General features: G+C 41.0%; 1 protein-coding gene across 1 annotated transcript; it reads right to left on the bottom strand.

The window, feature by feature from the left end:
* Window positions 1–392: 392 nt before the first annotated feature.
* LOC149068008 (uncharacterized) lies at window positions 393–21,252 on the bottom strand. Its single transcript, XM_089251708.1, has 3 exons — window positions 21,125–21,252; window positions 4,822–6,827; window positions 393–828 (listed from the first exon to the last, which is right to left on the bottom strand). The coding sequence occupies exons 2-3, from the start codon at window positions 6,795–6,797 to the stop codon at window positions 651–653; spliced, it is 2,154 nt and encodes a 717-aa protein (XP_089107834.1). The 5' UTR covers window positions 6,798–6,827; window positions 21,125–21,252; the 3' UTR covers window positions 393–650.
* Between the last annotated feature and the right edge of the window lie 743 nt (window positions 21,253–21,995).

Raw genomic sequence — 21,995 nt, 5'->3', positions numbered from 1 at the left:
ATTAAAAACATCGGTATGAAAAGAATGAGATCGATATATGGGAAACAGGATTAGATCAATGGGTTCGCAATACAAAATAACAATTTCTGCTGAAGATATGTGATAATCGATTATTTTGAATATGAATATCTTATTTACCCTTTTTTCCCCTAAACTTTTATTTTTGAACTTCTTCTCCCCTTCGGCCATATTTTAATTTCTGCCCCCCCCCTCCCCCACCACTCACTATTTTCTCCTTTTCCTTAATTTCAACACCCTCCCCCTTTAGACCATATCCTGAATTTCTGCAACCCCCCCCCCCCGCACTCTTTCCGACAATATTCAAACGCATGAGACTAACTCATCAACAAAAAACAGTCAACTTTCTCCTACACCAGCACAGAAATAATGGATATATATAACCGTCCTTTTAATTTTGGTTGTCACACACAGTGCATTTTATTTTTTAAAAAGTTCCGAAAATAAAAGTAGGTTACATCATAGATAGATCGGTGCCATCTTCGAATATAGTTCCTGGATAAGTTCTTCGTCTACACCACTGCTATATGCGATTGCAGCTGAACAGTGAGTCAGTCTTTGTCAACCACGACGTCCTTCTTCAAAAAAAAAAAAACCAAAAGAAAAACCTGACCATTCAATGATCGGATGAATTATACCCGACGTCGAATCCCCCGTCGACTGAAACGGGTCGATTTCTTGATCGGACGTATCCGCCTCTGGTACTTGTAGCCCTTACGGGCCCGAAACCTCTTGCACATTATCTTGGAGCATTTCTTTCGTTGCATTCCCCATAGTAAGGCTTCCCAGTGCGGTTCGTGTCCCGGTGACCTGGAAAAAACGACAGAAAATACATACAATATAATAGTGGCCACCAACCTGTTGTACGCGTACCCATTGGGATATGGGCCATTCAGGAGTAAACGAAAAAAAAAAAAAAAAAGACCGAAGAAACGAGTAAAGCAACTTAAAAAGTGTTGAATGTGTCCTATGCACTTCCTTATATAAGCCCTTTTGCGCATTTCAAAGAAAGGTCGCTCCCTGCTTTTGCGCATTTCAAATGTCGCTCCTTGCTTTTGTGCATTTCAAGGGTCGCTCCCTGCTCTTGTGCGTTTCAAAGGTCGCCGCTCCCTGCTTTTGTGCGTTTCAAAGGTCGCTCCCTGCTTTTGTGCATTTCAAAGGTCGCTCCCTCAATGCTTTTCTTCTTATGCTATCCTACAACGCATTCGCATTCCGAAGGGAACGCTCTCCCTCAATGCTTTTCTTCGTATGCTGTACTTCAACGAATTCCGAAGGGTACGCGCTCCCTCAATGCTTTTCTTCGTATGCTGTACTTCAACGAATTCCGAAGGGTACGCGCTCCCTCAATGCTTTTCTTCGTATGCTGTACTTCAACGAATTCCGAAGGGAACGCTCTCCCTCAATGCTTTTCTTCGTATGCTGTACTTCAACGAATTCCGAAGGGAACGCTCTCCCTCAATGCTTTTCTTCGTATGCTGTACTTCAACGAATTCCGAAGGGTACGCGCTCCCTCAATGCTTTTCTTCGTATGCTGTACTTCAACGAATTCCGAAGGGTACGCGCTCCCTCAATGCTTTTCTTCGTATGCTGTACTTCAACGAATTCCGAAGGGAACGCTCTCCCTCAATGCTTTTCTTCGTATGCTGTACTTCAACGAATTCCGAAGGGTACGCGCTCCCTCAATGCTTTTCTTCGTATGCTGTACTTCAACGAATTCCGAAGGGTACGCGCTCCCTCAATGCTTTTCTTCGTATGCTGTACTTCAACGAATTCCGAAGGGAACGCTCTCCCTCAATGCTTTTCTTCGTATGCTGTACTTCAACGAATTCCGAAGGGTACGCGCTCCCTCAATGCTTTTCTTCGTATGCTGTACTTCAACGAATTCCGAAGGGTACGCGCTCCCTCAATGCTTTTCTTCGTATGCTGTACTTCAACGAATTCCGAAGGGTACGCGCTCCCTCAATGCTTTTCTTCGTATGCTGTACTTCAACGAATTCCGAAGGGTACGCGCTTCCTCAATGCTTTTCTTCGTATGCTATCTCCCTCAATCCTTTTCTCCGTATGGTATCCTTCAACACATTGCGGAGGGTACAGGCTCCGTTGATGCTTTTCTTTGTATGCTATCCTTCTGAAATTCCGAAAGGTACGCGCTCCCTCCATCCTTTTCTTCGTACGCTATGCTTCAACGCATTTCGAAGGATACGCACTCCCTCAATCCTTTTCCATAATGAGGAAGACTGATTAGCATTTCTAAGGACATGGAGAGCCGTTTATGAATTATGAGATAGTACGCACACGTTATCTATTTTCTAGGCGTACGCATTTCTCGGAGGATATAGAAGACTCCCGTGCATTCCTAGGGATACGGGAGCCATTTAAGCAGTTCTAAGAATATGAAAGACCTATATGGATTTCAAGAAGGTAACCTCACTCTCTATGTATTTTGCGTGTGCATAATCTTAGAGACGGTAAGTATGCCTCCTACTCACATCTACGAATAAAAGAATCTCTAACTTATTTCTAAAGATATGAAAGCCTCCTACGCATTTCCACTGTGAAAAGCCATTTCTAAGGCTATGGTAGCCTTTTCGAATTTTAAGGGGGCACACACACACACTTTTTACGCGTGTGTGCATTACGTTATGCTATAAAAAAAAATAAATATTGAAAATATATTATACACAGGGTGGCAACTATCGACCGCCCAATAACTATACACGTGATTCCTTGTGAAAAAATAATACGGAAAAGTGTTTTCCGTTTTTGGATCGGACGAATATCAAGTGAGTTATAAGGTTTTGAAATTTTGTGACGTGTCATTTTTCTAACCGTCAGTTATGCGCCAAACTGCGAACGAAAGTACATTTCTCCGCCAACAGCGGGTTGTCACTTCTTGAAAATTAACTGAAATATTCAATCCCATTATAGAAGCCAAGCTCTGCCTTCTTCCTTCACGCGATTGGCGTTTTTTTCTCTCCATGTAGTGTGATATTATAACGTTGATATTACGTATAACTTACGTATCCGCTTCGTTTCCTATTTTGGCAAATTTATCACCAGATTTGTAAAGTGTTAGCCAAACGAGATAGATCTGTTTGAAATTTTTTTTTAGCCAAATCAACACTTTTTTTGCTAAAATGTGGCACAATTTGTTTACCTTCAATTAATTTTTTGAGGGAAGGTGCATACAGTGCGTCCGTGTGTTTACTACTTATTATGTTATGAATCGATCTATTCAAAATAATTTTGTGGTTTCGAAAGATTTTTCTATCCTGGAAAATACGGGACGTATGGTCACCTTATTCACAGTGTGTGACTAACTCATTTTATTTATTTATTATTATTTTTATTTATTTTTTTTTGTAAAATCCCTCCTCCCAATAGCGCTCTCCAGATCCGCTCATGCCATAAGCAGCAGACAAATCACATTGAAACTGTGCGAAATGTGTAAATCATTAATAAACTTAATATTATTAATACATAAAGATCAATAGAGCCCGGATTATAAGAATTTGCATATTTTGGCATTAAATGCATATAAATGCATAAAATCAAAGAATTTTCAGTATAAGTGCATATTTTTGAAGGCTTATTTAAGCTCTCACTCGATTTCTTTTATAATTTTTCAAATAAATATTGTTCATAATATTTTCATAACATCGGTATTTTTTGCCGCAGGTGAAATTTAGTGAATTAAATACATATTTGTAAAGTATTTTACGAATATTTAGCGTTTTATTGTAAGGCTATTTCTAGAGATATGTCAAAGTGTTGAAATTTTTATAGAAATAGTGTCGAAATTCTTTTGTTACTGGTATTTTCGTTATTGTGCGAGCAGCTACAACAAACTGAAAATTAAAAAATGCCTGAATATGTGGTATATATATATACAGTCGAAACCCGTTTTAACGAATACTGTTATGGCGAAAATCTCGTTTTAACGAACACTTTTCTAACTCCCCCAGACAAGTTTGCACAGGAACAATGTGCAAAGAGTTGGAATTCCTTTATAGCGAAATTTCCTTTTAACGAAGTGATTTCTTCTGTCTCTTGGAGTTCGTTATAACGGGATTCAACTATATATATATATATATATATATATATATATAAATTTAAAAATTTTTTACAAAATTTATCATTTACAAAAAAAATATTTTTTTTTTTTGTAAATGAATACATATGCACGAAGAAATAGAAAAGTTGCATTTTAAAAACACATCTGCTTTTTTTTACATGGTAATTTTTTTTATGCATATTTTCTCATTTTTTGTACATATTTGCATATTTTTAGTGCATATTTTGCCTTTTTAAGTGCATATTTGCATATTTTTAGTGCATATTTTGCATATTTTTAGTGCATATTTTGCCTTTTTAAGTGCATATTTGCATATTTTTAGTGCATATTTTTGCATTTTAAGTGCATATTTGCATATTTTTAGTGCACATTTTTGAATTTTAAGTGCATATTTTTGCATTTTTAGTGCATATTTTTGCATTTTTTAGTGCATATTTGCATATTTTTGAATTTTAAGTGCATATTTGCATATTTTTGCATTTTTAAGTGCATATTTTTGCATTTTTAAGTGCATATTTTTGCATTTTTAAGTGCATATTTTTGCATTTTAAGTGCATATTTGCATATTTTTTAAGGCTTTTCGACACATTTGCAAGAAGCATTTGAAGCATGAATGGCTAGGGAATCACTGTGTTGGTAGGGTTCTTCTGAGACACTGCTCGTTGTAAGCGGGTTCAGACCCGAATAATGGTTTTGGGTAGACGGAATGGCAGGAATCGCATACTTACTTGAGTTGCTTAGTGACCTCGTGAACAGAAGGCAACCTGGACAGTAGGCGACCGGCATTGCAAACGCTTCTCAGGCTGCACTCGTTCCTCCTCAACTGATTCGGTGGCTTCGGAGGAGCGGCGTCGTACCAGAGTTTCCCACCGAGGGAAGTAGAGGCCGGTCCCTTGTTGGCCCTTCGGCGGTGGTTGTCAACGAAGTTGCCGTCGCTGATGACGTCCTCGAAGAAGTCCGACGAGCCGTTCGATCCGTTCCGGTTCTCGCGCGAACGGTGGTTGTTGTGCAGCTTCAACGACCTCGCGAATCGTCGGTGGACATGGTCTCGGATGGCGTGTAAACCCGCCTCGGGATCTGGCGACACGTTCGTGACGTTCCCGGCCAACGCGTGAGCTATCATGTAGGAAGATGCGTAATGCCCTAGAACGCTTCTCAACATTTCGCGTATGGGATGGTCCTCCGGGTGAGACGCTGTATATTTTTCTCCTGATTCAGGAGACGTCGATCTTTCTTGTATTTCGACGTCACTGACTGTATTTCTCTGCATGACACCTGTCTTATCTTCAGTCTTACTATCTGTCTTATGTCTATCTGTCTTTGAATCAGTCAGTTCAGAATTGTGCGAATCCGCCACACCGTTTCCCAATTTTGCAGATAGTAAACTCCGTAGACGCTTCAGAACCATCGCATTCAAAACAGCAATGTCATTAGTTAGTTCTGACCTATCAACTCTTACATCACGTGGAGCCATCTCCGACTCTTCGACAGGATTATCTTCTAAGGTAAGGATCCGTTCTCCAACTTGATTGGCACCAACGAGATTTTGCAATGTCCCTTTTCCAAGGATTCGCTGGAGATCAAGGTTGGGGTTGTTCTCAATCTCAGACATCATCTCAGAAACGGCCGAAATGAACCTCGGGAATCTCTGCCCTATCCTGGACATGCGTCGCTCAGAGGCGGCTTCTGACCGTTTCATCCTCACAATCTGGGTTATGGGCAAGATGGACAGTGGCACGACGGCCCGGTCGGAGGCACCTGGAAGCGACACGAAACCGATGTCGTCCAGGGACCTTTCCTTGTGCTTGGAAAACAGGTGCTGGATGATCTTGTCGACGAACTCGTCGACGACCATCCTCACCATGCGCATGAACAGCTGCTCCCAGGCGGCGTCTTCGACCAGGCTCTTGACGAACTTGAAAACTTTCTCGTGGTAGGGATCGTGGAATGTTATCTTGTCTTTATCTTTGTCTTTGTCGCCGTGGAATGTCTTGAACAATGACAGATACTTCCCGGCTCGGTGCTGGGGTTGATCCCCTTCCGAACGGCTGGTAGCGCCTTCCTTCTCCGACTTCAAGCGAACCAGCACTTCACTCGTGATTCTCAGTACATCACTGCCCTCATCCAAGGGTCCATCAGGATATTTGTCTTCTCTACTGTACGACTCGTTTCTATGCTCTAGATCCACAACTGTTTGAGTTGCAGTATCATTGTCTTGCTCCAGCCTCACTCTAACCGGGACGTCTTGGCTACCAGCCATTGAAAGTTCGTCCGCATATATGGATAGTTCGTGGGGTTTCGGCACGTAACCCCGATGTATGATCTCGTGACCGTCGAATAAAGACACGTCGTACGGGTTGCCATCTTCGCTGCCATTGTTTGGTTTTCTGTCGACGTAAACCGTCAAGTTGAATGACACTTTGTGGACGTTGTAAGGTTCGACAATGTCCCGGTGACTTTGTTCTTCTGTGAGACTCGATCCGTGGACAGTCTCGTGGCTCGAATTGCGGAGGGTGTTGCCTCCAGGAACTTTAACCGGTGCCTTGGACTCGTACGTCGCGTTCGACAAGGGGCTCGTCGAAGTGGTGGTGCCAATGAGGTACAGACTCTCCGCGTTCGCATAGTTCGTCGTCACCAGGAGCTGTACCACCAGACACGAAGAAACAACGATAGTGTGACTGATCTCCGTGTGCCTTTTCTTCATCGCTGGTATCGGCTCATTACTTCACAGCGCCTGCGGAAATAAATGGATATTTATAAATGTTTCGTGAATATAATAGGATATATTAATGAAATCTTTTTAGAGAGCAGATCAATTAAATCATGTCCCGAATGTCGAACGATTTCTACTTTGTTTTACCTCCATAGTCGTCTCTGATTGGACTCTTCAACGCATCCAGAGAACGTGTTGTGAATTTTCAAAAGATTAGTTTTTACGTCATTTAATTACTCCAAAGTGATTGATAATGTTACGTGGTGACGACGTATAACAGGGAACGCTTGGAGGCACTTGACACCTTTGAGATGTTTATCGAGGAAAGCGAGCTTTTTTGACAGCATCGCCGTTCGTTCGGTAAAGAACCTGGTAAATGCTTTAACGAATTCGAAACTAGCTTGTAAGACTTTTACAGCGGATCTCTGACGGATTGGGTTATGAATACATTCTCCAAAAAATGGCGATATTAGGAGCCGTTCAAGTATTACGTCATCATCGATGGGGGGAGGGGGTTTCTGACTTTTGATGACAAGGGGGGGGGGGGTTTGGATAATGCTTACGTCATCAACAACCCTTTATGAAAATATGAAATATTTTTAATGGCTCACTCGTTGCGCCAAAAACGTGAAAAACCGTTTTCGATAGTTTGTGGGCACATGAAATAACATCCCCCCCCCCCTATTGATAAGTGCCCTACAGAGCCACTTTAGTGATCTCTAAATGTTTCGCGGATCCAAATGATCTAGAAATGTTTCCAGGCCGCTTAAGTACTCTGGAAATGTGTCCGGGCAGCTTAAGTGCTCTGGAACTGTGCCACGCATCACTTAAATAATCTGAGAATGTGCCGCGGGTAACTTGAGTGGTGTAGAACCGCACTGAGGGAAGCTTAAGTGCTCTAAAACTACGTCACATGTCACTCAAAGGATCTCTAAATTTATCACGGATCGCTTAAATTTTCTGGAACTGTGTCCCGGGTCATTTAAGTGATCTGAAAATATGCCACGGGAAGCTTAAATGTTCTGCAATTGTACCACGGGATACTTAAGTGATCTGTAAATGTGCTCATTTTTACAAAATTAAGTTTGAAGAGGGCAGGCCGCATCAGATAACCCCCAGGGCCATATTTGGTCCGCGGACCAAGAGCCTTTATGCGATTCACTATATATGACTTAGAGGGTGTGTTTTCAGGGCGAGAACTTTTATTTACATCTGTAATTTTAAGAATTACATAAATTTTCAATCGTCGGGGGGGGGGAGTCCGAGACTCCCTATGCCCCTCCCCCTGTGTACGTCTCTGATCCCACCAATATGCGTTAGGATTCAGAGGGGCAGAGCTGATGACGAAATTTTGCTGACAAGAGGGGGGAGGGGAGGGGGTCAGCGTTTTGCTGACTTTTGCTGACAAGGGAGGGGGGTCAAAAATGGCTAAAAATTTCCTTACGTAATACTTGAACGGCCCCTTAGACGTTTTAATGGAATTCTCTTAGCAATGTCATTGAAGGCGGAATAGATGGTTCAAAAAGGCCGTCTCTGAATGACTAGAATCTACCAAGATCTCAACGGAACTCTAGCAATGCCGCTAAATGTAAAAGAAATGCTTGGGGAGCTTGAAATGATCAGAACTGTCAAATCTTTAACGGAACTCCAGCAACAATGTTAAATATGAAATACGGGGGACATGGCCCTCACAAGGGGTGGGCTGACAAGGCTCCAGCCCTGGGGCCCGGTGTGATTTTAATCATTTTTTTGTTTTTTCACGCTATAAATTCATCATAAAAGGGGGGGGGCCGAAAGTCTGGTCAGGGGGCCCGTAAAAGATCTCAGCCTAGGGGCTCTGCTTCAGGATGTGGGGGCCATGACGGGGGGCTTAGAAAATGATTTTGAATGACAAAAGTCTGTCAGGACGTCTGCATGACTCTCGTAGCAAGCGTAATAAATGATTGAAAAATGTTTCAGTCAAGACGTCAACGATGCTCAAGCAAAAGTGTCGTTATAAATGAAATAGATTGTTGAAGGGGAACTTTTCTAATGAATGGAATCCTCGAAGACGTCAACGGATGTCTTGTAGTAGTATCGTTACATGCGGAATACATAGATGGCTGAAAGAACTTTCGATAGCTAAAAACTTTCAAGATGATTGTAAGCAAAGCTTCCATAGCAATGTTCGTAAATGCAGAATAAATGGATGACAGGAATATTTCTGCCAACACGTCATCGATGCTTAAACAAAAAGTGTCAAATATGGGTGTTCAATAGAGATACGTAAATTTCATATTTGAGAAATAACCGCTATAAATCAGCACCTCCTAGAGATAGAAGGCCTCCGCACTGATTGCCATAAACGTCATTCAGACAACCCAGCAAGTTTGCCACATTTTTGAAACGCAGCATCCTATTTCGTTTCTTCTTGATTGGCTCACAAATACCGCAGAGTGATTGGATGTGGGGCATAGAAATCGCCAATTCTGAGCCCGATCATTTCTTTTCCGCACAACGATGAGAGCAGGGAATTTTTTTCCCTGAATATTCTCAGGGAAAATGGACTACTTGCTGACGTCACAAGCAGAGTGCGGAGGCCCTCTATCTCTAGAAGGTGCTGGATAAATGCGAAATTCACGGAATAACCGCTATAAATGCGAAATTCGCGAAATAACCGCGATTAATGCGAAATTCGCGAAATAAATGCGATAAATGCGAAATTTGCCAATTTTGACGAGTAAATGCAAAAATTGGAATTTCTACTACTTTTCTGCGAAATCTCGATAATTTTAAAGAATTCAAAGAATTTAATTCTGTTGCGGCCAAGACGAAAATTACTTTTTTTGCACTCAAGAATAATGAACAGTGCGTATTTTAAGCAACCAAAAAAGTATCACTGTATAAGTAGGCTATTACTGGTAGCCAAATTCTTCCCGACGCCTGTAAGTAACCAGGCAGAATTCGTGGTTGAATGGTGTCATTCATCTGAGCGAATATCATATATTTGCTGCTTTTCTCAATAAATATGAAGACGATTAGTCCAGCATAAGTTTCTTAAAAATAAGTTTTGACAATGAAATTCTAGCTGCTAAAATACGGGTTCAGTTGACTTTCGTTTCCGAGTTCTGTAGGAAAATTATGCTAATCGGCAATTTCGAAAGGATCAAACTTTCCATTCGCACATGTTTTGTGGAGTAAGAAATCTTTGGGGCTCAAATTTCAAGGGCATTTTTACGAGGACAAAAAATTGACAAATGAGTGCAGTAGTGTTTGTCTTATCCGATATAAACGGGCAGGTAGAACGTCGGATAATACGGAGGTGTTCAGGGACAGCCTACTAAACGTCAAACTGTGTTATAATTTTGCACATTACGAAACCTAATAATCATGTTTACAGCAAAACAACAGAAAAAGTGAGAAAATTAACTTGCAGTTACAGAATATTTTGAGGTTAAATATAGTACTTGAAAAAGCTCAGTCCTGTGATGATTTAAACAAATTTTTGATCGTGGTCTGCTTTCTCCTTCCGAGTGCCGTTTCTTTCGCTGCCAAATCTTGCCATCTTTGCAGCATCATTATGTCGATTCCTGTAGCTTGTTCTTGTTGCTCAATGTATTTAATCGCAGTTTCTAGAGCCCTAACTCCGTCGGGTTGTGAAATTCTGAGAAGCTCAACAGTTGGTGCTTGGTCTCTCTCTCTCTCTCTCTTTTTTCTTTTTTTTAGAAGTATGGCGTCGGATAATACGGAAGGTCGGATAAACGAGACTCTACTGTATGTTGGAACTGATGAACGGCATGATATTCTGCTGAAGACACAGCAGCAGAAAAGAGTTAAAATAAATTGACTTTACACATGACCTCCCTCGAACCAGTGCCGTCTTAATGCATGGGTCCGACCGAGTACGGCCCAGAAACCTCAAGTGCAGAGGGGGGGGGGGGGGCTCATGAAAATGAGATCTGGTTCAAATTATCGAAAGTAAGCATTTCTAGCAAGGTTGGGGGATAGGCTTCAGAGTTTTTAGCCGTTTCATCATTTTAGCCGAGAGCCTATGATATGCTATTTTTTTAATTATTTTATTTATTTATTTAATTTTTTTTGTGAAAAAATGCGAATTTTTCTGATTCTGATTTTTTTTTTTTCTTGCGAATAAATGCGAAAAAATTTGATTCTTTAATGTTTTTTTGCGAAATTTACGTATCCCTAGTGTTTAATAATGATTGTAGGAACGAGATTATAAATGACGGAATCTACCAAGATGTCAACGGAGCTGTCGTGGCAGTGTCGTTACATGCGGAATGGATGGCTGAAAGAACTTCGAATAGCTTAAAACTGTCGAGATATTGATTTTGAGCAGAGCACTTTTAGCAATGCCGATAAATGCAAAATAAATGGTTGAGAGGATATTGTTCTGCCGAGACATCAACGATGCTTGAGCAACAGTATCAAATATGGGTGTTAAATATGGGAGAGATGGTAGAAAGAATATTTGTGAATGACCGAAATCCACCAAGGCATCAACGTAACTCTCGTATCAGTGTGGTTACACGTGGAATTGATGGTTCAGGAGATGTTTTTGAGAAACTAGAAGTCGTCTAGTATCTGAGCAGAGCTCAATGCCCGTGAATGGGAAATAAATAGTTCAAAAAATGTTCCAACATGTCAAGGAGCTCAAACAGCAATGTCGTTAAATACAGATTAGAAGCTTCAGGGGACGTTTTAAAATTACCAGACTACGCCGAGACGTCGACGAAGCTCTAGCGACAATGTCGTCAAATGAAGAGGGGGGGGGGCGCAGATATATTTTAAAATGACCAGAATCCATTTGAACGTCAACGATGTTGCTTCAATTGCGGAATAGATGATTGAGAGGACGTTTCTATCAAGACGTAATGAAGCTCGAGCAACGCCATCAAATATGGAATAGATAGTTTAAGAAACATTTTTAACCGCTTCGCTTGCAAGCGATTGGCAAAAAATTCGGTTGGTCCTCTATTTGACGAATCGGTGATAAATATGGTAACCTTGTCCTAACCTAACCGCATGTTAGAAAAAGGAAGGAAAGAAAAAGTAGAAAAATAAGGGGAAAAAAACAAATGAAAGAGGGAAACAGTATAAGACATAAGTATAAGACATAAGTATAAGAGAGATACATGTGTACTTATCTATTATACTCTTATCTCTCCCTCTCCCTTATCTGTAATACTTACAGATAATAGAGTAGGCACACGAAGTATAGATTTCTCTTTTCACTCTCACCAACCTGTTCTCTTTCACCCTTAGATGTATACAGTAGAAGGATACATTATGGAGGTATATATGTCCTTTGGGGCCCAATATGACTATTGTGTTCATGTGTTGTTCTTTCTATGTGGTTTTTGTTCTGTCTTTTATATGTATTTCGTGTTTATTTCTGCAAAAAAAAGACCTACTTTTTTTGTGTAGGGTTGCAGAAAAGCTTCGCAGTGATGAGGATAGAGGAAAGAAAACAGAGAGAACTTTTTCAATTTATTTCTTTGGCGTTCGGACGCAATATTACGTCCTAGTAGTTAAATGACCGAAATCTGGTTAAACGTTAACGAAACTCTTTTCGCAGTGTCGTTACAAGCGATTAGATAGTTGAGATATTTTACCATATCTATCAAGATGTTAAGTGTAAGCGAAACTCTTTAGAGAATGTCCGTACCTAAACGCAGAATAAATAGTTGAGAGCGTGTTTCTGTCACCACGTCAACAGAGCTCAAGCAGCAATGCCATTAAACTCGGAATAGAAACTTAACTTCAGGAGACGTTACCAAATTATCAGAATAAGTCGAGATGTCAATGGAGCTCAAGTGGCATTGTCGTTAAATACGGAATAAAAGTTTGAGGGGGAGACGTTCCTAAAATCATCAGAATATAAGAAACCATCAATAGGACCTCTAGTGGCAATGTCGTCAAACAAGGACAAGAGAACTGCAAATTTTAATTGAACAGAATCTGTTAAAACGTCAACAATGCTCTGTAGATTTCGTAATAGACAATTGAGAAGACGTTTCCTTCAAGACGTCAACGAATCTCGGCAAAACTCCTTCAAACGCTAGCTTAAAGATTTTACAACAAGACCCTGGATATAGGTCCATCATACATACCTGGATAATATACTGTACCAATAGGCCCCCACGATGTTGGTTCACTTTATGCCAGCTGTGGAGCTTATCACTTGGGTAATTATCGTCAGGGACTTCAGCCGACTAGAACTGTGCATGCGCTGGGATCAATTCCGTCTGTCTTAAAGGTTGCCAATACATCGGGATGTACCCGCGAGTGTGTAAATAAATGGGATTCATGGTCGAATTGACGTTAATCCATCAAAATGTCAATTTCGAGCAGCTCCAGATCAATACACATACACGGTTTAACCTCTCGATGGAATTGTATAATAAGAGCATCACGTCTAGGCTTTGATTGAGCATTGAGAATCATGATTGTGTTTTTCCAGTAAATAGCCATCATTTTTGATATGTTCTCACGGAATCCGCCTGAAGAATCAGACATTGATTCGAGACAGTTTTTTGATGGACGTTCGCTATTATGAACATTGAGAACATTCGTACAATCTCCATTGATTGATTGACCTCAAGTATCATTTCTGATTCCTCCTATCCGCCCCTTACCCGTGGATGAACCGGTCAAGTTCAGCCGCCGAACAATGCATAAAAGTGCCAATCGGTTTTCTTTCTTGGCGTCGAGCATCCTGTTCAGCAATAGAAAAATAGAGCCTATTCATTTCTCTTAAATCTTCCGTAATGTTATTAAGCAAAATAAAACTCGGGAGATTTGCGGTTTGGTCTTTTTTTCCCCCCCATTAATTTTTTTTTTCCAGCTTCCATTAATTTCGAAGATGAGACTTGTGGTCAGAGCTGACCTATTTAATGTCATGACCATTTGGTGGGTCAACGCGTTTCTTTGGAAATCTCCAAACATCACGGAAATGCAAACTCGTATACGAATATACCGTATTGTAAAGTATTCTTTAGAAGTGAATTAGGGCTTGAGAAGTCCGGCTTCGAGACACCATTGTGAAGTTTATGTTTCAACTTATTCGTTAAGAAAAAAAATTAATGTATGGCAGGTCTTATAGTAGCACATAGTGGTCACCATCTTTTTCTCTCCCGTTTCAAGAAGAACCACAAAATGTCGTAAACCATATTAAAGAATTCTAGAAAGCCACTCGAGATAAGAACAGTCTAACTCGGTTATAACTAGGGTGACAATATTTCCTCGAGAGAAATACGGGAAATTGGAATTCCAAATATGGGACATCGCTAATTATTGCCAAAAATAACGCCAAATCCGAACAAAGTTGCCAAATATTGTTGAAATTACAAAAAAAATCACAATGGCGGGGAAATGAAGCATTACTGAAAAGTGCAGTGGATTAAAATGAATTCCACGAAAAACGATACGTTCTCCAAGACAAATGTGAAAGATTAATATTCTCATTTATAGTTGTAATTATCACAATATAATTTATGAGTTGAAAAATAATTTCAATCTTTAACTTCAATAAAGAATAACAATTCGAGTAAACTTCGTGTAAAATACGGGGAAAAACCGGGACACTTTTGCCGAAAAGTAGGGACGGCCAAAAATACAGAAAATACCGGGACTGTCCGGGGATATACAGGACGTATGGTCACCCTAGTTATAACGAGCATTGTTGTGACGGCACTTCTGATGCAACATCAATAGTTGTTGGTCCGAACTGATTCCCATCGCTGTCCAGCGCGTCCCTTATACGTTAGAAGTTCCTCAGGAATATCAACATGGGGTGGGGGGGCGTGTTTGGTTTAATAATGGACCGATTCCCATCGGTGATAATGTCAATGTACCTTGCTTATAACGTTGATGAAAAGCAACCACATCTTATATAACGACAAATTTTTCTTCACTTTTGTGTTTCCACCAAAAAAAAACGTTTTCCGAAGCAATTCCAATGATTAGGAATGAAGACAATTTGCATGATTTATAAATTGCGTTACGATTAACATGAGGAATAAATATTCATCTTCAATATTTGCCATGTTTATTTCCTTCCCATGAGAAAGTTTTAGCAGATTTGCTGTAGCACTGTATCTCTCGCCAAGGGCTATTTATAAGCAATCTTTGGCAAATCGCCGACATTTGGCAACATGTTTGGCAAGAGTCGACGATGTCCCGTATTCCCCGTTTTTTTTTCCGATCCTATATGGTCACACTAAACATAAAGAAATAAAAACTTCATACACACTATTTGATTTAATCTGGTGAAAATTTTTCGTCAAAAAAGAGTCTCAAAAACGTCAACCTCGGTTATAACGACAAAATTTTGCTGAATCTTCGATATTGTGTATAACTGAGTTTAACTGTATTTGTAGAATCGATGAAAATATTTCCAGAACCCCTAGTACAAGAAACGACATTATATTGGGTAACCTTTTCAGTGACCCTCGGGCAATACTTCAAGTTTATCAATATTTTGAAATGTTAGCAGTTTAGACCAGTGTTTCTCAAAGTTGGCAATATCGTCCCCTTGCGGGGAGGGGGAATGAGGGCGGTAAAAGTTCTGTATGAAATCTTATAGGTTTGTTTAGAAAGGAGAGCAATGGGAAAATTTTATTTCTGGGAATGGGGGGGGGGGGCTCGAGACATACCTTTTCGGTGACCCTCTGGATGATTGTGCGGATACACCGCACAAGTAAAATGGCTCAGAAGACGCAAATTTGCTATAGGCCATGCCCCTTCGTAAAAAAAAATAACAGATTTCCTCTGTAAATTATTCCATAAAATTTACATTCGTAGTTTTAATTTTACCGACAAAACATATTTCTAAATTTATCCAAGAAAAATTTATTCTTACCCCTGATTTGGCATCCCTCCAACTGGTGTAGCCACCCTGAAGGAAGGGAGGTCGCATAACTCTGGAGCCGCCGTTGAGGGAAGGGAGATGATGATACAAATATAAGTTCGGAAGACTCTGGTTTAGACCCTATTTGCACTGATTCACGGAAAAATCACCAATTCGACAAACAATTAATTAATTTATCTCGAAAGATTCACCGAACGGAAATTTCCCCCGACAACTGTTCCCAACCGAGAGATAGGGTTAGTGACTGAGTTAAGGAACAATTGAGGGAGAGATTGAGCAAGTAACTGAGTGACCGAGTCAAAGAACTAGTGAATGAGTGAATGAGCGAGTTACAGTCAGTCAACAAGTCAGCGATGAGCGAGTCCGTTAGCAAGTTAGTGAGCAAGTAATTGAGCGAGCAAGAAAGTTGGTGAGAAAGTGAATGAGTGGGCAAGCAAATGCTTGAGTCAGTGAACAAGGCACTCACTCACCCACCGACTATGCACTCCCGCACTGTGGCGAGGAGGGCCACCAAAGTGCCCCAAGATTTCCACGAACATGAGAGTTAAGTGAATTCCCGCTGTAGCTACAACATTATACCGGTTCGTTAGAAATCCCTGAAAAATTGCAACAGTTAAATAAATGAACAGCAAGTCTCTGATTCACAGAGAAAAAACATTTTTTGGCACGCCAGTAACTGCATCAAAAGAAAAAAATCTTAGGAGAACTAAGAGTGAGCCGGGGAGAAAACTCGAAGAGAACCCAGAGAGGGCCATGAAAGAAATTTGAGAATGCTATCGAAAAATATATGATAACACTAACAGAATACCGACATTAAAAACCCGAAACCTGGGAGCTAAAAATCTTGAAAAGCTGAATATCGTAAAAAAATTCGCAAATCTCGAGAGAGTCATTAAAAAAGATCTTGAAATGACGAGGATGCCTTGGGAAAGATCTCGAAATGCTGATGATACCTCGAAAAGATCGTGAAAATCTGAGGATGCCTCGAAAAAAGATCTTGAAATGCCGAGGATACCTCGAAAAGAAATCTTGAAATGCTCTGGATGACTTGGAAAAGATCTTGAAATAAAGAGGATGCTTTGGGAAAGATCTTGAAATAATGAGGATGCCTTGGAAGAGATCTTGAAATTCTGAGGATACCTCGAAAAATATCTTCCAATGCTGAGGATGCCTTGGAAAATATCTTGAAATGCTGAGAATGACTTGAAAAGATCTTGAAATCCTAAGGATGCCTCGAAAAAAGATCTTGAAATGCCGAGGATACCTCGAAAAAAATCTTGAAATGCTCTGGATGACTTGGAAAAGATCTTGAAATAATGAGGATGCCTTGGGAAAGATCTTAAAATGCTGAGGATACCTCGAAAAATATCTTCCAATGCTGAGGATGCCTTGAAAAGATCTTGAACCTCAGTGGTCCAGAGGTTTTTCCCGGCACTTTCGGTGGTACAGTTCGTACGTACTTCATAGCGCCATCCCTACAAAGGTCCCTTCGCAGTTTTTGTATGGCTTATGAGTTCTGCTAAGAAGCCGAATTCACGGGGGAAGGGGGGGGGGGTCCTTCCTATTATCGTAAGGGGTCGTTGCAACAATGAAGTAACGTTGTTTCCTGATGCAGTACTATGCCGAGTCCACCGACCGAAACAGGTTTAAATGTTGATTAAGCCTTGGAAAGGATCTTTTGAAATACTGTGGATGTATTGGAAGGGATATTGAAACGCTGATGCCCTTGAAAAAGGTCTTGAAATCCTGAAAATACCTTGGAAAAGATCTTGAAATGCTGAGGATGCTTTAGAAAAGATCTAAAAATGTCGAGAGTGGGTGTAAAACCATTTAAACCTCCCCCCCCCCCCTCCTACTAGACACACAGGCTAAATATGCCTGAAATGAAATTTGAGAATTTCGAGAATGTCATTGGTAAAATTTTTTAAATCTTGAAAGAGAGTGTGTCGTTGGAAAATATTCGAAACAAATGTAATTTGAATGTACCGCAAAACAAAAAAAAAGTCTCACAATGATAAAAGTACCGCGAAAAATTGTCTTGAAACGCCAAAGAGTTTTTCTCGACATTTCTGTAATCCTGATAGTAATTTATAGTGAAATTCCATTCAGTGTTTTATCACGAAAAAATGCATTTCTTACAGAAACGAATGAGAAGTAGAAAAGGGGGCGGCCTCCAAAAAGGTTCAGGGGGAGAGCCTCCGAACTCGTAAACATGACCCTGATTAGGATCACTCTTTTATGGGGTGGAAAAAACTTATTCCCTAGATTTTTACTTACACGCGGAATGAAGGAACCATTCCGTTCAGGTCTAAAAAAAAAACAAAAACTTCACAAGTGTTCCTGATGGCCCCTACACACGTTCAGTTATACCTGTATAGGCATACCTGTCAAGTATAACCGAGTGTGTGTGCGTGTAGGGGACCTTTACCGGCCTAGGCTTCTAAAGCAATTGGCTTTCTTAGGTTCCTCGTCGTTCGGAAAGAGCCAAACTCGGAACTACTTTTATTGTCAATGGATCTTATGGATGCATTTGAGTTTTTTTAACCGCGATGATGCTCCGGACACGTTTCAAAGCACCCTTTTCAAAAAAAATTTCATTCCCATGAATTACATGAATCCACCCTCACCTCGTTTTTTACCGGTCCTTCGATTCGGAAAGTTTTGGCACCCATCGACTTGCAGAAAATGATATTAGAGTGTAAAAATTCATTCCTGCCGATGGTTGTCAATGTAGTCAATAGTCAATGTCTATTTTTTTTTTGTGTTTGTTAAGCCAATTTTCTCATCAAATCTCTCACTATGGATATTTTTTGGTAGTCACAGACGTGGAAAGTAACTTGTTAGGTTCTTCACCTTCAAGACACTTCAATTCCGACCCAGTGCCGTCTTAACGCATGGCACGGCCCGGGGGGGGGGCCTCAAGAGAAGAAGGCCTTCACAAAAATTATAACTGGTTGACATTCTCGAGAGTTTACCAGGGAGGGAAAATCAGTTGGCTAGGGCCCCCCCCCCCCCAATGCTCCTAAGACTGCCCTGCTCCGACCAACTAGATTCAAAATAACGAAACACCGCGGCTCAAAAAATGTGCATTCAAAAACTGGACCATGCGACCCGTGCGGCCGCGCGGGGCACCGCACTAGGAGGGATGTCAAATCTGAGTTGTCAAAAATATGTCCGTCACGGGTAGAGATTTTTTTTTTCCCGAGCCGCCCCTAAACAGAAATATGCAAACCTGACATCAGACCAATGAGTCTTTTGAATAAAGAGAGGACTACTACTACCAGGGCCGAAACTAGGGGGGAGCAGGTGGGTCTCGTGCCCCGAGCGCTAGACCCGAGAGGGCGCAAATTTCATTCTGAAACCTCTCCTTCAACACTACGAGGGAGCGTCAAAATGCGCGCTTGCCCTGAATGATCAAGCATCTAGTTGCGGCCCTGACTACTACCACTTAACACTACACACGCACCTCGTCCATATTTCCCTGCGGAACTTCCAACGAATTGGTGCATGCTGGAATGCGCGTGTACATGTAGTGAAACTAACATGAAGTTTGTTTCCGTGTAATGCTTTTTATAGTGCCGCCTGGCTGCCATCTATTTTTTCGAGCTACGAGTGAAGTGTAATGATTGAAGAGTTGTACCGTTGTAGGCTTGCTGCTCTCTGATATTAAGAGCACTGTTTGACGCCATTTTTTAAAAATATGTGCTGCGGAACTGGAGAATAATAATAATAATAATAACGTGATCCTCACGTATTCCCAAGGGATCAGCATGATCCGTCCAGGGAATTTGTTAGTGTTAGTAAACATCCATGCCCGAACCGGGATTCGAACCCAGACCTGCACCGTGAGAAGCTAGTTCCCTAACCACTCGACTGCCAGGCGAATCAATCTTAATTCAGCTCAACAACGCCATCTTTTAAGCCCATTACTCTTAAATATTAAATTAATGAAATTTGTTAACCTTGGGCTCCGGGATGTTCCGGTTTCCACATATCTTGAATCTATTTACAGTATCTTAAGTTGAAACTGAAACTGTTGTCCTGGAACTTCAAAGGTTGGTTACCATAAAAGGCAAAACGTGATGCTGCATCCTCATATCCAAAAAAAGCGAGGTTATTTTTCGAAACTTTCCAAACCTGAGCCCATTAGCTTATGACGCAGGCTAAGTGTTAGTAATGGAAGAAAAGACTTCAAACAGAAACTGAAGTTCGGTTCAAATTTAAAGACCTCATGATATAAATTCTCTAAGCACATGGAAACAATCGCGGATCCAGGGGTGGGGGGGTCGATGGGGGTGATTGCCCCTTCCAAGAGTTTATTTATATGGGCGAAATTTGTCTGTCTCGTAAAATACGGGATGATCCAATGCACCTACGCAATAAATCGCTTCTCCGACAAATCACCCTAGATTCACTTGGCTTCGCTCCACTCGCAGCTGAAGATGTCTGCCTCCGCTCCATTCACAGCTGAAGATGTCTGCCTCCATTCCATTCGCAGCTTAACATGCCTGCGTTCACGCCATTCGAAAGGCAGCTTAAGATGCCTGCGTTCACGCCATTCGAAACTGAATATGCCTGCCTCCGCTCCATTCACAGTTGAATATGTCTGCCTTCGCTAAGCACAGCTGAATATGTCTGCCTTCGCTAAGCACAGCTGAATATGTCTGCCTTCGCTCCATTCACAGCTGAAGGTGTCTGTTTTCGCTCTATTCACAGCTGAAGATATCTGTCTCCGCTCCATTTGGATCCGAAGATTGACTGCCTCTCCTCCATTTGAATCTGGACCAATCTCTGCATCATTCGTAGCTGAAGATGTCTGCCTTCGCTCAGGCACGACTCCGGGGAGTGGGGGGTGATAGGTATGATCGCCCCTACAAAGAGCCGAATGATATTGCATGGAAAAATTTGCCAAGGCAAAAAAAAATCAAAAACGTCGTTGGCTTTGACACCCTCTGGACTAATTCGTCGATTTTACAGCCTTTTATATATATATATGAGTATCAACAGTGTTTTAAAGATTATTCAAAGAACTTCTAAACCGAATGGAGATGCGTTTCGAAAATGACGAAAAAGCAAAAAAGCGGTGCCTTAAAGAAACCCGGCATTGGCCTAGTGCGCCATACGAAGCGTTGTTTCCACCAAAATCACCATGAAATCCCTTAAAAAAAAAAGTGTCGTACGTATCAGTAACGGACGGAACCTGGAGACGACATCCTCCTCGAAAGAAACGACGGCGTATATGACAGCACAGATGAAAACGAAGATATATCACACCGCATGATTGACTTGACTTTTTCGATGTAGAGCTTGGAGAAATGGATTAAAAATATCCTTTTGCCTCTATACAGCTAAAACACCGGCGGTTCCCATTCTCAAAAAAAGCTAATTAGTATATAGTCTAAAATCAACCAAAATGCAATAATTATAAAATACGCAAATTAACACTCACCCAGTGTAAAGTATTCCACACCTCATCGTGCATATTAGGTTAGAGTAACGACGAGACATGCGTCAAGTAACTCCTTACACCTAAACTAACCTAACGGATACCAGCCCCATACCGAAAAAGAAACAAGAAATTCCCTTACACATACTTTATTCCCCTCATTTTCTTTTCCTTCTCCAAGTTCAAGAAAAGCCGGTCCATCAGCAAAAAAAAAAAAAAAAAAACCACGCGAACACACACACACACCATAGGAGTAAGAAAAGCGATGTCAAGGCTGTTTCCAACGGCAAAAAAAGAGGATCCACCTTTTACTACGTATAACACACAACCATCAGACTCTTCTCCCATTAAAAGATCTATCAGGTTAGCCTTAAGGTGTGTTGGGATTAAAGAAAGAAATGGTGACCTGAGTGAAGACCGTATAATAACAACCTTTAAGGCTGAATATGAAGATGGTTCTTTCTTTTTCCCGTTATTACCATTAACCGTGTGAGTGTGACACTGCCGAAGGCGATTACTATTACCATTGCTATTATTACGGGAAAGAAAAAAAAAAAGAAGAATGATTCCGCAGAATCGATGTCTTTCTTATTGTTGTCGTCTCTCTCCCCGCCTGTTTGCTTGTTTCTTTTCAAAAAAAAAAAAAAAAAGGTGTTCATCCAGAACAGAAACGTTTAAATGGATCGAACGTGTCAATAGATGAACTTTTCGAGCAATGTGACGTTCAGATATTGACTCGTTATTTTCAACGGGGGAAACTTGTCTGTGATCCGTCATTTGTGTCTTCAATTAAATATAGATGGAGCTTCTGGGCTGTTTCCTTCTTCAGCTGACGAACGGGGATTTCTGGGACGTTGTTACACGAGGTCAATGA

Source organism: Pholcus phalangioides, unplaced genomic scaffold (assembly GCF_987345545.1).
Source record: "Pholcus phalangioides strain wild (caught in Gottingen) unplaced genomic scaffold, Ppha-v1.0 ptg000027l_1, whole genome shotgun sequence".
Lineage (NCBI taxonomy): Eukaryota > Metazoa > Arthropoda > Arachnida > Araneae > Pholcidae > Pholcus > Pholcus phalangioides.
This window is presented reverse-complemented; position numbering and strand designations above follow the sequence as displayed.

Bases quoted from the DNA above. Each gene is read 5' to 3' on its own strand.
- LOC149068008 (XM_089251708.1), bottom strand. From the start codon at position 6,797: ATGAAGAAAAGGCACACGGAGATCAGTCACACTATCGTTGTTTCTTCG. The intron at 829-4,821 runs GTAAGTATGCGA...CGTTTTTTCCAG, and splicing joins GAGGTCACTAAGCAACTCAA to GTCACCGGGACACGAACCGC.